The sequence below is a fragment of the Canis aureus genome, chromosome 9 (assembly GCF_053574225.1).
Source record: "Canis aureus isolate CA01 chromosome 9, VMU_Caureus_v.1.0, whole genome shotgun sequence".
Taxonomy (NCBI): Eukaryota; Metazoa; Chordata; class Mammalia; order Carnivora; family Canidae; genus Canis; species Canis aureus.
The window spans coordinates 75,081,381-75,095,882 of NC_135619.1; the positions used below are offsets into that span (position 1 = coordinate 75,081,381).

Consider the following 14,502-nt stretch of genomic DNA (forward strand, 5'->3'; position numbering starts at 1 on the left):
GTTATCTGCTGCAGTGAGAATAGAAACCTAAGTGAGGGATTAATAAACATACTTACTGTCCTTATAACTACGTATACTCTATGCTTTCCAGTATAAAAACTGGAAGAGCAAATGCAAAAATGAGATTAGTTGCTGTACTCGGGTTGGCAAAACTTCAGATTATTATATTGGCCAGTTCCTTTACCCATTTCTTTCTTTTTTTTTTTTTAAGATTTTATTTATTCATGAGAGACACAGAAGGAGAGGGAGAGGCAGAGGCAGAGGCACAGGCAGAGAGAGAAGCAGGCTCATGCAGGGAGCCTGACGGGGTACTCGATCCTGGGTCTCCAGGATCATGCCGTGGGCCAAAAGCGTCGCTAAATCGCTGAGCCACCCGGGCTGCCCTGGCCAGTTCCTTTGACATTAAAATAGGAGTTTAATAATTTTGAAATATTAACTCTTTAAAAAATTTTTCATTTAGGGTTGATCGGGATGGAAAATGCTATACAGGAGTCCTTTGTGGTTTGGGGTGGAATCCAACTACAGGGGCTCCTATACTGCCAGAGCATGACATCGAGCTAGCGTTTGACGTTCAGTTCAACGTGGAGGATATTGTAGAGGTAAGACTGGTGTGTCCATCACGCTGTAGTAGCTGTCTCTCCTGGTTGGTCTACACACCCGCTTGGCAGTGAGCGTGGTGTCTGATGTGGTGCTTTAAATACAGACATACACCTCTGGTCCTGGAAATGCTCACTTTACCTTAACCTGCCTGTTTTATTCACCTTGTCTGTATGAAGTAGCTTCCTGTTAGTGGGATCACCATCAGGGATGGTGCTCTCAGAATTACTCCTGTGGGATATCCTGACACAGTAAGCTTTTCTGGGCAGTGAAAGTAAACGCCAGGGCAGAAGGACTGCTGTGAATCTCTGTCCAGGTCTCCTTCCAGGTTAAGACAAGCTACACGTCTTGCTGGTTCTTGGTGGGAAGCAAGGAAGCCAAGTCCTGGTCGGCCTCATTCTGTTTACAGACACAGATGTACCTGCTCAGCAGATACTCTGGAGCCGTTAGGATGAAGCACTTAGAAAGTTAGGGAGCAATTCGACAAAGTAATTTCATGGTTTTTAAATCTAATAATGAAAAGTTGGGGCTTTTATTTTGTATGATTTTACTTTTATATGTTGCAGTTATTCAGTTATTCAGTTTCATTGCATTATACAAAGTGAGAAATAAAGCTGGTCCTTCACCACAGATGGTTTGAGCAGCACTGCTGTAGGGTACCTGTCTCCTCTTTCTTTTCAGAAGTTGCATAAAGTAGACGAAGTTGGCATCACTTCGTCAAAGGGGGTGGGGAAAAGGAGGTAGTAAGGTGAGCAGTGCCAAGCTTGACTTGTCCCCGAGGCCTTGCTGTTACCAGTTGTCAGCGTTTCGTCTTATTCATTTAACTGCTCTTTCATTTAGAGGTGCTTTTGGACTTAAAAATACTCCTTAGATCATATGCCTAATGGTAAAATGTAAAATGATAAAATTTTAAGAAGTATAGGAGAAAATCTGTATGACCTATGGTTTGGCAGTGAGTTTGTAAATGCAACATCAAAAGCACAGTCTGTTAAAAAAATTGAGAAGCTGGACTTTGTCAAAATTAAAAACTTTGATCTGCCAAAGACCCTGCTAAGAGGATGAGAGGACAAGACTATGCACAGAAGAAAGTACTTGTGAATTATTTATGTGATAAAAGACCCATAATATGTAAGGTACTCTTAAGACCTGGTAATTTTAAAAAGTAACTACATGAAACTATGGACAGCAGTAAACACAGATGCTCAACTGTTCCTGTTCATTAGGAAATGGACATTAAGACCATGATGACCGGGACCTCTGGGTGGCTCAGCAGTTGAGCATCTGGCTTTGGCTCAGGGCGTGATCCCAGGGCCTGGGATCGAGTCCCCTATCGGGCTTCCTGCATAGAGCCTGCTTCTCCCTCTGCCTATGTCTCTGCCTCTCTCTCTGTGTGTGTCTCATGAATAAATAAAATCTTAAAAAAAAAAAAACAAAAACAAAACCACAGTGACCTTCCTGTGTGTGCCTATTACGATGACTGACTCAAACCTGACAGTAAAGAATGCTGGAGAGGACGTGGAGCAACAGAAACTGTTCAGTGCAGGTAGAAATGCAGAATGGAACTCCTGTTTTGGGAGACAATATTCTTAAAAGTTGAACACATCTACCGTAATATCCAAGAATCCCACCCCTAAGTATTTATGTAAGAGATTTGAACACTTACATAAAATCTGTAGATGAATGCTAATTGCTTCATTCATAATTCATAACTGCTGGAAACTTGAAGCAATCAAGATGTTCAAGAAGTCCAATAGGGGAATGCTTGAAGAAACCATGCAATGGTCATGCAGTGGGGCATTCTTCAGCAGTACAAAAGGAGGAGAGAATTGATTCATGCGATATGAGTAGGTGTTGGCTGTGTGTCTCCATGGTGGAGGAGCCAGGACTTGGAGTCTATGTATGATCCCCTTCATACGACATATTCTGGGGAAGGCTAGGCCATAGGTCAGAGAGCAGATTGGCAGTTATTGCAAGCAGAGGGGCTGCTTTGTGGATGCTTGGAGCTGGATGCACGACTCCATGTGCCTTTTAACCCACAGAACACTCCTCATAAAGGAGGGGCGTGCTCAGGTATGCATTTGAGACACACACACGATGGGTGATTGCACTGAGGAGGAAAGGAGCTTTGGAAGGCAGTGCTTTGACTGGAACCTATAAGGCTGCCACCTGAAAGCAGCTGCACATAAACACTGTTCCCTCCGTGGTCTGGCTGCTTTGCTCTGGAACTGGTTTACATGGTACTGGGGGTGTTGAACAGGCAGCTCCCTGGATGAGGGAGCCAGGTTTCTCATTGGACAGAGGAGTTCCAGACAGGACAGGAGGGCCGGATTGGACTCTGGGACACACGAGGAGCCAGACATTCATCAGTGTGAAATCATGTTTAACTTACACGTGCATGGATGCATATTGTGTGTGTATGTGGTGGTGGCTTCATATACATCTGATACCTAGCTCTGTGAGGGCTGATAAACCATGACACCCCATAGCCATGATGCCCTAATGACCCCTCAAACCTGGTGCCCAGACTGGTTTTGGATAGGATTTTCCAGGAAAGGGAACCAGGGCTCCTTGGGAAGTGACTTCTCTAGGGTTGGAGCAGGGAAAATAAGGGATGAGCCTTAGAGCTTTTTGTAGTGCCAGGAAGTAAAGAAGTGCTCGGACAACAAAAGGTTGGGGGCATGTCAGGGGGACACGTGGGCCAACTGAAAGGGCTCCTACGGGCCAAAGCAACAAAATAAATGTATTGGATTAAAACTCACTGCCAGATGATTATCTGTGTGTCCATAAGGATATAAACGAGGAGTAAGAGATCTTGCATACAGAGGAATTGGCAATAGTACCTGTAGACACCTTCCTCCAGGGAGTGGACCTTAATGTGTCCCCAGAGAGTAGACTGGACTTAGGGATGTACTTCCAAGCAGAAAAGGAGGGGAGGGGAGGAGAGACTCTGCAGTGTGAAACCCCAGCAGGCACCACCTCAGCAAAGTGCTCAAGGCCGACATCCCAGTGACCTATTATGGTGATGGCACCCATGCCCTAGTGTGATGATATAAGAAGGTACCTCACCTTTGGGTGTTCCTCTCCAGAGTCCATCACCTCAGTCTAATCATGGCAAAATGTCACACAAGCCCAAACCAGGGACATCCCATGAAAGACCTGCCCAGAACTCTTTAGAGAACAGTCGGGGTCTTGAAAAACAAGAAAAGGCTAAGAAACCTCTAGATCAGAGGACACTGGGGAGTCATGACACAGGTGCAGGGACAGAGAAAGGACAAGAGGAATCTGGTCAGTCTAGAGGGAGCCTGGGCTTTAATAGTAATGCTCCGAGTCAGCTTCTCAGTGGGACTTGCGAGCTGTGAGCGTGAGGCGCTCGCTGGCTGGGCTGGGGGCGCATTTCATTGTCTGTCTGTGCAGCTCTGCTGTAGATCTCCAGTTAGTCAGAATGGAAAGTTTTATTATAAAACCATGACAGAGACTGGTAGAACATGGCTTGTCATACCTCTGGGGGTGAGATTATTTCTAGGGCTTCAGTATAAACATTGCAAAGCAAGAAGAATCCATATGATATAGGTAGATGTTGAGCCGTGTGACCTTGTGAATTTAATAAGTGTGATTAGACTGAAAAATCTGAGCCTTTTCTTGCTGATTTTTAATTTTTTCTTTTGTTACTGTTTCTTAAATTACAGTAGTGGTTATTGATGTTGTGTTGTTTTAATAATTTGCTCCAGAAACCATATTGACATAGTTGTGAGAACATGAATTCTGGGGGCACGTGGGTGGCTCAGTTGGTTGAGTGTCCCAACTCTTGATTTCAGTTTAGGTCATGATCTTAGGGTTATGAGATCAAGCCCCACATTGGGCTCCGTGCTCAGCACAGAGTCTGCCTGAGATTCTCTGTCTCACTCTGCACCTCCCCCCGTTCACTCTTGCTCTGTGTGCTCACTCGTTCTCTCGATCAATAAATAAATATTAAAAAGAATATGAACAACTCTGAATGCTAATGAATTATTTTTAATGTAGAATGAAATTCAGTTATAGTAGAACCATATGAATATTTATGTTGCTATTTGTTTACAGATTAATATTCTCAGGGCTGCTATTAACAAGCTAGTGTGTGATGGACCAAATGGATCGAAGTTTCTTGGGCCGGAAAGAATTGCACAGTTACAGGATAATGCTCGTCAGAAACTTCTAGGGTAAGTTGTACACTTTTAAAAAGGTATTAAATATACAAAGCTGCCTTAGCAATTGTGAGAAAGGCTAATTTTAGTTTTCTCTCTTCACTTTTTTACATAAAAATATTTTTTCTGTGAACTTTGTGAAGTTTGACACTCATAAAGTGCTCAGGCCATCTCAGGGTATTTGCCTAAGGGACTGGCACCCAGATCAGAAACAATGCTAGAAAACATTAAAAAATGCTTATGTAAAACTAAAAGAAATCCACCCAAAATCCACATGGGAAGGTGTGGAATGTCATCAGGAGGTCAGATGCTACTTGGCCAACACAACTTCAGTCCTTATGGCACAGGACACTCACTGCCTTGGGCAAACAAGGACCACCAGTGTGACCGATGATCCTTTCTAGCTCCTTATAGCCACTGTCAGCAAGGGTGACCATGTTCTGACTAGGCCATAGGGAGGCGTGGGGCGGGGAGGGTGACACTTCAATGACTATATTACATTTGTACAGTTGTGCTAATAACCCTGACCATGACTTGGTTTTTCCAGCATTCCTGTCATCCTCAAAATTTCACTCAGATATTTAAAAACTGAATTGTGATGGTTGCATGACTTTACAAATTTATGAAAATTATTGAATTGTATACTTAAAATTGTTAATAGTTGTACATGAATTGTATCTCAATTAAGCTGTTTTAAAAACAGAAGTTGTTGTAGCCTACCTGTAAGCGGCACCCCCCTGATCCCAACCTTGGCAAATCCTGATCTACGCCCAGTCTCTGTGGATTTGCCTTCTCCATAAACCTGATGTCAACGGAATCATGGTGATTTTGATTTTCTTCTTTTAAATCCGGCTTCCTTCACTTAGCACATGTTTGCGGCTCATCTATGTTGTAACATGTTCTTTCTGGTCACTGGGTGATACTCCATAGTCTGTGTGCCACATTCTGTTTGCCAGTTGATGAAATGTGTGGATTGTTGCCAGTATCAGGCTGTGGTGAATACGCTACCGTGAGGAGTTATATAAAGTCTTCGGGTGACTGCTTACTTCCAGCATCTTGGGGTAGAGATCCAGGGAGTATCATTGGTAGGTTATATGATGAATTCCTGTTAATTTTTTAAATATCGGCCAAACCGTTGTCCATGGTGCCTGGCCTTTTACATTCCTACCAGCACTCGCCATCATCGTCACCATCGGCATATGTATTGTTGACAGTCTGGTGGGGTATCGCTCTGGTTTTATTTTGCATTTCTTTAATGACTAATGGTAGAGAGCATCTAACCAATTATGTATTTCTTGGTGAAATATATCTGTTTAAATCTTTTACCCATTTTTAAGTTGAGCTGTCTTATTTTTGAGTTGTAGAAGCTCTAAATTCTGGCTAAAAGTTTCCTAGTGGATATACTATTTGCAGATATTTTCCCAGCATGTTGTCTTCATTTTCTTAATGCTGTCTTCTGAAGAACACAATGTTTAGATTTGATGATGGCTGCTTTATCTTTTTTTTTTTTTTTTTTTGGCTTATGCTTTTGGTGTCATATCTGAAAAATCTTTGCTAAGCTCAATGTGACAGAAGTTTTTCCTCTTTTATATTTACTTGGTGTATTTTAGTTTTTGGTCTGTTGTGAGATGACACTTTTATATAGTATAAGATGTGAGAGTCTAAAGTTCATCTTATTTCAGATGAACATCCATTCATGACAATCTCACTTGCTGAAAAGCTCTTACTGTCCTCCATGGAAAGGCTTTGGCTCCTGTCAAAAATGAATTGGCCACAAACATTGTAAAGGTTTATTTCTGGACTATTTTATTCTACTTATGTGTATTTTATGCCAATGCTTGTCTTCCATTATATTGTCTTGATTGCTATGGCTTTATACTTAGTCTTGAAACTGGGTAATGTTAGTCTTCGTATTTTGTTCTTGTTTTTCCAAATTATGCTTACTATTCTAGATCCTTTTCCTTTTCCTAGACATTTATTTTTTTAATTTTATTTTTAAGTAATCTCTGGACCCCATGTGAGGCTCAAACTCAACACCCTGAATTCAGAGTCACATGCCGCACAACTGAGCCAGCGGCCTTCTCCCCGCTCCCCCCCTACCATATGCATTTTAGGATTGGCTTGTCAGTTTCTATAATAAACCTTGCTGAAATTGTAGTAGGGATTGTGTTGGATCTGCAGATCAGTTTGTGGAGATTTACCATCTTAACAGTATTGAGTTTATGTGCTTCATGAAGATGGAATGTTTAGTAGTTTTCTGTTCACTTTGCTTCTTCTAAGTTTGTATAGTTTTTGGCGTGCAGGTCCTATACTTTTGTTTAATTATTTCTAAGTATTGCAGTCTTTTGGATGCTATTGTGAATGAAATTATTTTATTTTTGGATTATTCATTGCTAGAAATGAGGAATTGATTTTTATGTTTTGATCTTTTTCCCATGACCCTGTTAAACTTATTAATACTAGTAGCTTTTGTAGATTCTTTAGGATTTTTCGCTCACATATAGGAGAATATCTGTGGGTAAAGACAGTTTTTCTTCTTCCTTACTGACCTTTGTGCTTTTGGCTTCTTTTTTTTCTGCTTTTATTTATTCATGAAAGATGCAGAGAGAGAGGCAGAGACATATGCAGAGGGAAAAGCAGGCCTGTGGGGAGCTTGATGCAGGACTCAATCCCAGGACCTTGGGATCATGATCTGAGCCAAAGGCAGATTCTCAAAGCATCTTTGTCTTGTTTGGGTTTTAGAGAAAAGGCATTAAGTTGTTCACTATTATTATGTTAGCTGTAGGTGTTTCGTGGTTCCTTTTTGTCAGGTTGGAGAATTCCTTTCTGTTCCTGGTGTGCTGAGAGCCTTTACCAGGAAAAGATGTTGCATTTTGCCAAATAATTTTCTGTCCTTGAGATAATCATGTTTGTTTTTCCCCCCCTTTCATTCAGTTTTTATGGTATACTGTATTATACTGTACATTACACACTTGTTTTTGGATGTTAAAATTAGCCTTGCATTTCTGTTTTGAGCTCCACATGGTGTATAATCCTTTTTATATATTTGTAGATTGTTTGCAATATGTTTTTGTTAAGGATTTTTCCATCTGTGTTCTTGAGGGTAGTTGGTTTATCGCAAGCTTCCTTGTGATATCTTTGTCTGATTTGGTATCAGGGTAAAAACTGGCTTCCAAGAATGTGGTGGGAAGTGTTCCCAGCTACTCTGTTTCTGAGAGTTTGTGTAAGATTGGTATTATTTCTTCCTTAAACATTTGACAGAATTTTTCAGTGAAACCATCTGAGCTTGGACTTTTCTTTGTGGAGAAATTTTAAGTTACAAATTCAATTTCTTGTGTTTTAGGTCTGTTCAGATTCTCTATTTCTATCACTTCTCAGCCTTTTGGCTAAGATCAAGTGCAGATTTTCTATTTCTTTTTAAGTAGTTTTGGTAATTTGTGTCTTGTAGGAGTTTGTTCACTTAAATTGACTAATTTGTTGGCATAAAGTTGTTCAGAATCTTTTTATAATCCTTTTCTTTTTAAAAAAGGTTTATTTATTTTACAGAGAGAGAGAGAGAGAGGGAGGGCGAGAAGGGGAAGGGGCAGAGGGAGAGGGAGACTCCCAAGCAGACTCCCCACCGAGTGCAGAGCCTGACCTAGGGCTTGATCCCATGACCCTGAGATCATGACGAGCTAAACCAAGAGTCGGACACTTAACCGACTGTACCCTCTTGCCCTGGCACCCCAGACTAGTTTCTATTGACTGGTCCTTACATTTACTGCTGCTCTACCCTGCCATCTGAGCTCTGCAGGTGTGCTGTGTTGTAGGGGATTGTCCATTTTGGTCATTGTACTTTTCAACTCCAGAATTGTTTTTGTATAGTTTTTAATTTTTATTGCAATTATCTTTGAGTCATTGTCCTATTTTCCTGTATTTTCTTTAAACATGGATTGCTTTATTAATTCTTTGTGTATACTCACAGTGGCTGCTTTGAAGTCTTGTGTGCTAAAACCCACATTTGGGGCCACTCAGCTTCTTTGGGATGCTTCCCCCCCACCCCGAATGTAGATCACACATTCCTGTTTCTTGTGAAATGTCTCATGCTTTTTTGCTGAAAATTGATTAATTTTTAAAATTTTAGTTTCACACGTAGTGTTCAGTGATTCATCAGTTGTTATAACACCCAGTGTTCATCACATCATGTGCCCTCCTTAATGCCCATCACCCAGTTACCCCATCCCCCCCAACGACTCTCAGTTCGTTTCCCAGAATTAAGAGTCTCTTGTGGTTTGTCTCCCTCTCTGATTTCATCTTGTTTTATTTTTCCCTCTTTTCCCCTATGATCCTCTGTTTTGTTTCTTAAATTCCATATGAGTGAGATTATATGGATCTTTCTCTGACTTATTTCACTCAGCATAACATTCTCCAGTTCCATTCATGTTGTTGCAAATGGCAAAATTTCAAGGTTTTTTTGATGGCTGAATACTCCATTGTGTCTATATACCACATCTTCTATATCCATTCATTCATTGATGATCATCTGGGCTCTTCTATATTCTGGCTATTGTGGACATTGCTGCTATAAACATTGGGGTGCATGTGCCCCTCTGAATCACTACGTTTGTATCCTTTGGGACAAATACCTAGTAATGTAATTGCTGGATCCTAGAACTTTTTGAGGAGCCTCCATACTGTGTTCCATAGTGGCTGTACCAGCTTGCATTCCCACCAGCAGTGTAAGAGGATTCCCCTTTCTCTGCATCCTTGCCAATATCTGTTGTTTCTTGACTTGTTCATTTTTAGCCATTCTGACTGAGGTGCGGTTTTAATCTGTATTTTCCTGATGCCGAATGATGTGGAGCATCTTTTCATGTGTCTGTTGGCCATTTGTGTGTCGTCTTTGGAGAAATGTCTATTCATGTCTTCTGCCCATTTCTTTGATGAGGTAGTGTAGCAGTATGTAGGGTCCTGATCCCCCTGCAGGGTTCTGCAGGGTATGTTTCCCTCCATGTTGTGAGGCCACTGATACTTGGTTTCTGTTTTCATTCTCCTTTTTATTTTCATCCTGGCTTACTGGGAGTTGTTCTTGGGTGTGCATTACTTAGTGTTCAGCCAGTGATTAATGAGAAGTTGTACTTCAATACCTAAGCCTTTAAGCTTCTACTCTCTGCTAGGAGATGTACTTGTGGTTTAGGGAGTGCAGCCAAAGTTCAGGCAATTCTGAACTCTTCCCTGGTTTTTATTTTTTCCCAGGACTTTCTTGTGCATGTGTGGCTCCTCCCAGTCATCCAGGGCTCTGTGGCCAGCTAAGGGCTGCCATCGGTCTTGTCTGCATGTGTATGAGGCCTCCTAATCCCCCAGGGAGTGTGTGGAGGGCCTGCCTGGCCATCTTGTACTCTCACTCCCAAGACCTTCCTTTTGGGCTTCTAGATTGTCTATTGGTCTGCCCAGGTCCCAAGGAGGACCGTGACCTAAGGCTAGAAGAGCCATGGGCTTTCTCCATTTATTTGCTGACAGTGTTGCCAGACCAGGAGGGTTTTTCACCCTCTGCACCTAATCAAGTAAGCTCAGTCTGGCTGTGACGAAGGTGCTGGTTTTCATGGCCAGACTGGCCCTGCTAGCCCTCAGGTCCTAGATTGAGCTGGGGGTGGGTGGGAGGAGCTAGCCCCAGGCCGGAGCTCCACCCCAGACTCCACTTTTCTTACCTGAATTCAGCGGTTCTTTGTGAATGAATACTTCTCAACTTGTTTGCTTTTGGTTAGTTTACAGAGCCTTCAAATGTTTGGGGATTTGTGGGGTTGGGTTTTTGGGGTTTTTTTTTTTTTTTTTTTTTAGTATTTTGTTGAGTTTTACAGTTGTTTTGGGGGCAAGAAGATTTCCAGACCTCTATACTCTGTTCATTGCTACAAGCCTTATCTCTGCCTTTTTAAGCTGATGGCGTTACCAGCTTGTCAGGCTGTCCAAGAGGAGAGGACATAAAATCCGTGTTCCATTCAGTGATGCAGCGATGTATGGGCTGGAGCAACCGCTGCTTGCTGTGAATGGACTGGGAGAATGGGGGCTGGTCCTCTGCACCTGTACCTGCACTCTGTCGTCCTGTTTTTTAGTGGATAGTGGATTATTCTCTGGTCATAGCTACATAAATCTTGACCTTTTAAAAATTTACTGTAGTTATAATTCTGGATTTAAATCTTTTTTTAATCATAGTTTTTTCGGTTACTGACATATAATTAAGATTTAATTCTTATTTTTAATTTTAGTTTGTTCTGTCAGTTGAAACCAAGACAGAGAGTTGTCCCTAAGTGGCATGAAAAGCCATATGAATGGAATCAGGTGAGTGAGAAATAATGCCGTGAGGACAACCTGCCCCCTAGGAGTGCATGGCATGGGTCGTGGAGGGTCCTGAGAGAGTAGAATGGGACAGGCAGTGTGGACGGTTCTCTTGGCTCATGGGCTGGTGTCATAGGGATGTGCTGTCTCTCAGTGGTGCGCTCTCTCTGATGCCAAGGGTGACTGCCTGTTAACTTTGAATGAAGTAGATCCAGACACATTGGCATGGCCCCAGTCTGCTCTGCCTTCTGACAGTGCACCACAGCGAGGTGGCTTAACCAGCAGACATTTATTTTCTCATAGTTCCAGAGGCTGGAAGTCGGAGGTCAGGGCACCAGCACAGCTGGGCCAGGTTCTGACGAGGGCCCCCTTCCTAGCTGGGAGACACGAGCCCACATACTGTGTCCTCACATGGTGGAGAGAGGGGAGCTCTCCCTCGTGTCTCTTCTGAGAAGGGCTCTCATCCCATTGTGAGGGCCTTGCCCTGGTGACCTCATAGAACCCCACTTACCACCCAAAGGCCCCATCTCCAGATACTGTGACAGTGGGGATTTGAACTTCAACTTATGGATTTGGGGCACAGTTCAGTCCACAGCAGTGGGGGAAGTCAGGCAGGGCCCACCTGGGGCACCCTGATGTTTACATTTACATGGAAAGCTTAGAAAACAGAGTAAAATTTGACCTGGAGGGAACTAAAGGAGGGGCTTTCAGCTTTAATTCTAGAGCCAGGGATGTGTTTGTACAGACACCAGCTGCAGTTGAAGCAACAAGATGCCCCCCCCGGATGTGTGATGCTTTCCCATCTGAGTCTGAAGGAGACTTTCCTTTGTCGTGTGCTCCTTGTCTGGTGCCCCTCTCTAGAGCCCTCAGGAGAGGCCCTGAGCCAGCTCCCTGAGTGCAAGGCTCTGCCTGTGACAGGAGGGGCACCAGCACCTTTCCTGCAGACTCTGTGGTGTTCAAGTTAATAGCAGGACTGACTTTGAAAGCAGAACTTTATTTAGAGGTTGATGTGTTTTAGGAAACCTATGCATACTTGAAAGCTTGTGACAGTGTTGAAGTTCATGTTGTGGGTGGGGGGACGCCTGTGAGCTTCCAGGAAAGGTCACTGTATTATTAAAGATACATTGTCAGACACAGAGCAGTGAGTGCTGGGAGAGGACAGAGAAAGGTGTTCTAGAAATACCTTTGGAAACTGAAAGATGACTTTCTCTGGTCTAACATGTCTGTCTGTGTGTGTGTGTGTGTGTGTGTGTGTGTATGTGTGTGTGTGTAGTTATATATATTCATTGTACTTACTTTAACTGATGTCTAGAATAATCCGTGTCCTGGAAAGGTCTGACTGGTCCTTTTGTCTCCCCCTCAGGTTGACCCAAAGCTGGTCATGGAGCAGGCTGACCGGGAAAGCAGCCGAGGGAAGAACACCTTTCTCTACCAGCTCCACAAACTGATTGTTCTCAATACCTAGCTGTGCCGGCAGCTGGTATCCCAGTTCCTCCTGAAGGAACAGAGACCCACCCCAAACACAGCTGCATTAAAGCATCTGCAGATGACTTTCTCTGTATCTGAATGTGACAGTCTTTGCCTGCTGCATTCGAAAGGTCTTCTCCATCCTGCTTCCTCTTCCATGTGGGTGGTGGCTGGAGAGTGGTGTTTCTGTTCAGCTGGGAAGGATTGGAAAGTCTTGTCTTTTCTAGAAACAGAAAATCACTGTGTTAAAAGATTTAGGGAAAATCCACTGGCTGAAAGAAGACTTTGGAAAAGAGATGTATTTTGCTTTAAATCTATTAAGGTAAATATAAATAGCTGAACATGTAAGGTTCTGGCATGTGCTAGTATGTTCTGTTTCATTACAGTGATGTAACCTGGGATATAGGGGAACCACCATCCCAAACCCCAGGTTACCACAAAGGAGAGCTGCGTGTTTCTTGTGGCATTTTCTCATTTTTTTTTCCATGAGGGAAAATATTTAAGTTTGGTGAAACTAACTTTAGTTTTGTATATTTTAGATTTTTATCTACCTTATAATTCTAAGTCCAAATTTTGGAAATCAGGGAGATTACCTGGCAACTAGTATATTTATGTTAAAGCAATAAAAGCATTAGACTAAGTTTCTGTTTCTGACAGTTTTTAGTCAGAGGAGATTAAAAGCTATTTCATTCTAAAACCTCAGAATTGAGAAAACCGGTAAAGGGGAGTTTAGGCCTCTTGGTGAAAGTAAAGTCAAGTCAAGGTCACATGAGAACAGCCGTCACTGCGCAGCGGCAGGAGCAGATCCCCACTGGCTCCCATGGGTGGCAGAGGTGCCGGCATCAGGATCTGCGAGGGGCAAGTTGGAAGCACAAGAGAAGCGCTCTGCCTACACGTGCTGGTTCACAGCAGGGCAGCTCGTGAGAAAATCTGAGAAGCCTATGTATCTGGGGGCTGTGGGGTGGTGACCAGGAGCTCGTGTACAAGGACTGGGAAACTGGCATCTGTGGAGCTTCTGTAAACTGGGATCCCAGCCCGTTTTCTGCTGGGCCTTGTTGGTCTGCAGGACTGGCAGTCAGCAAGCCTGTGGGGGCGCACAACACTGTGTGTGCATCATGGTGTCACTGTCATGAGCTTCTGGGCACCGTCACGCATGTCTCACTTGCCCCCGGTCTTGCTGAGCCTGGAGCCAAAGCTGTGCAGATGTGGGACTCTGGGAATGCATTCCCCAGCCGTGGGCAGGAGGTGGGCACCACGCTGGCAGCACCATCTGTGCCATGCCTGAGAGCAACCAGAAGTTCAGCTTGAATTGAAGGTCGGCGTTCAGCCTGTCTTTTCAGAAAGACCTCGTGGGAAACGATAGGATACTCCACCCAGCTGGGTGCTCTTCACTTTGCCAGGGTCTAAGGCAGGCGCTGTGGTAATCCAGGTGGGGTCATCATGGCAGCAGATGGTCCCGTGAGCTGTCCTGCGCTCTTTCTGCTGTTTGTGTTCCAGTCAAAGTTCCATGAGTGGTTAAAAAATTACATAGTAATGAATGGCTTGCTGCAAAAAAAAAAAAAAAAAAAAAAAAATTCCAGCTCCTTTGTTTCTGTGGTTCTAATCTTTTTTAAAAAAACATTTGGATTCTTCTTTTTTTTCTGGAATTGCCTCCATCTTGCTAAATATTACATCAGGTAAATCATGCTGCTTCTCAGTTTCCACCATAGTCATTATTTACTTGCTGCTAGAATGAGTGAAGACTGAGCTCTTTACATCATTCTGTGCCTGGTTCCTGCGTCACCCCATGCAGCCACATTGCGTCACTGGTTAATTCTGTCCTCATTCTTCACAATAGCGCTACTTTCTGCCAATCCAAGTAGCACATTTGATGGCTTCTTTATCCCCACATGATTTTTTTGTTTTTTTTTTTTAAATATTTTATTTAACTTCAGTTGGCCAACAT

At 43.1% G+C, this 14,502-nt stretch overlaps 1 protein-coding gene across 6 annotated transcripts in view; it reads left to right on the forward strand.

The window, feature by feature from the left end:
* Window positions 1-12,905, forward strand: part of TDRD9 (tudor domain containing 9) — a 107,559-nt gene extending 94,654 nt beyond the window's left edge. For all 6 annotated transcript variants that reach the window (XM_077910766.1, XM_077910768.1, XM_077910767.1 and 3 more), the window contains 4 exons: window positions 461-599; window positions 4,675-4,793; window positions 11,021-11,093; window positions 12,454-12,905. In XM_077910766.1, the coding sequence (XP_077766892.1) occupies window positions 461-599; window positions 4,675-4,793; window positions 11,021-11,093; window positions 12,454-12,555 (433 nt within the window). In that variant the 3' untranslated portion in view covers window positions 12,556-12,905. The remainder of the gene's footprint in view (window positions 1-460; window positions 600-4,674; window positions 4,794-11,020; window positions 11,094-12,453) is intronic.
* The last annotated feature ends 1,597 nt before the right edge of the window (window positions 12,906-14,502 follow it).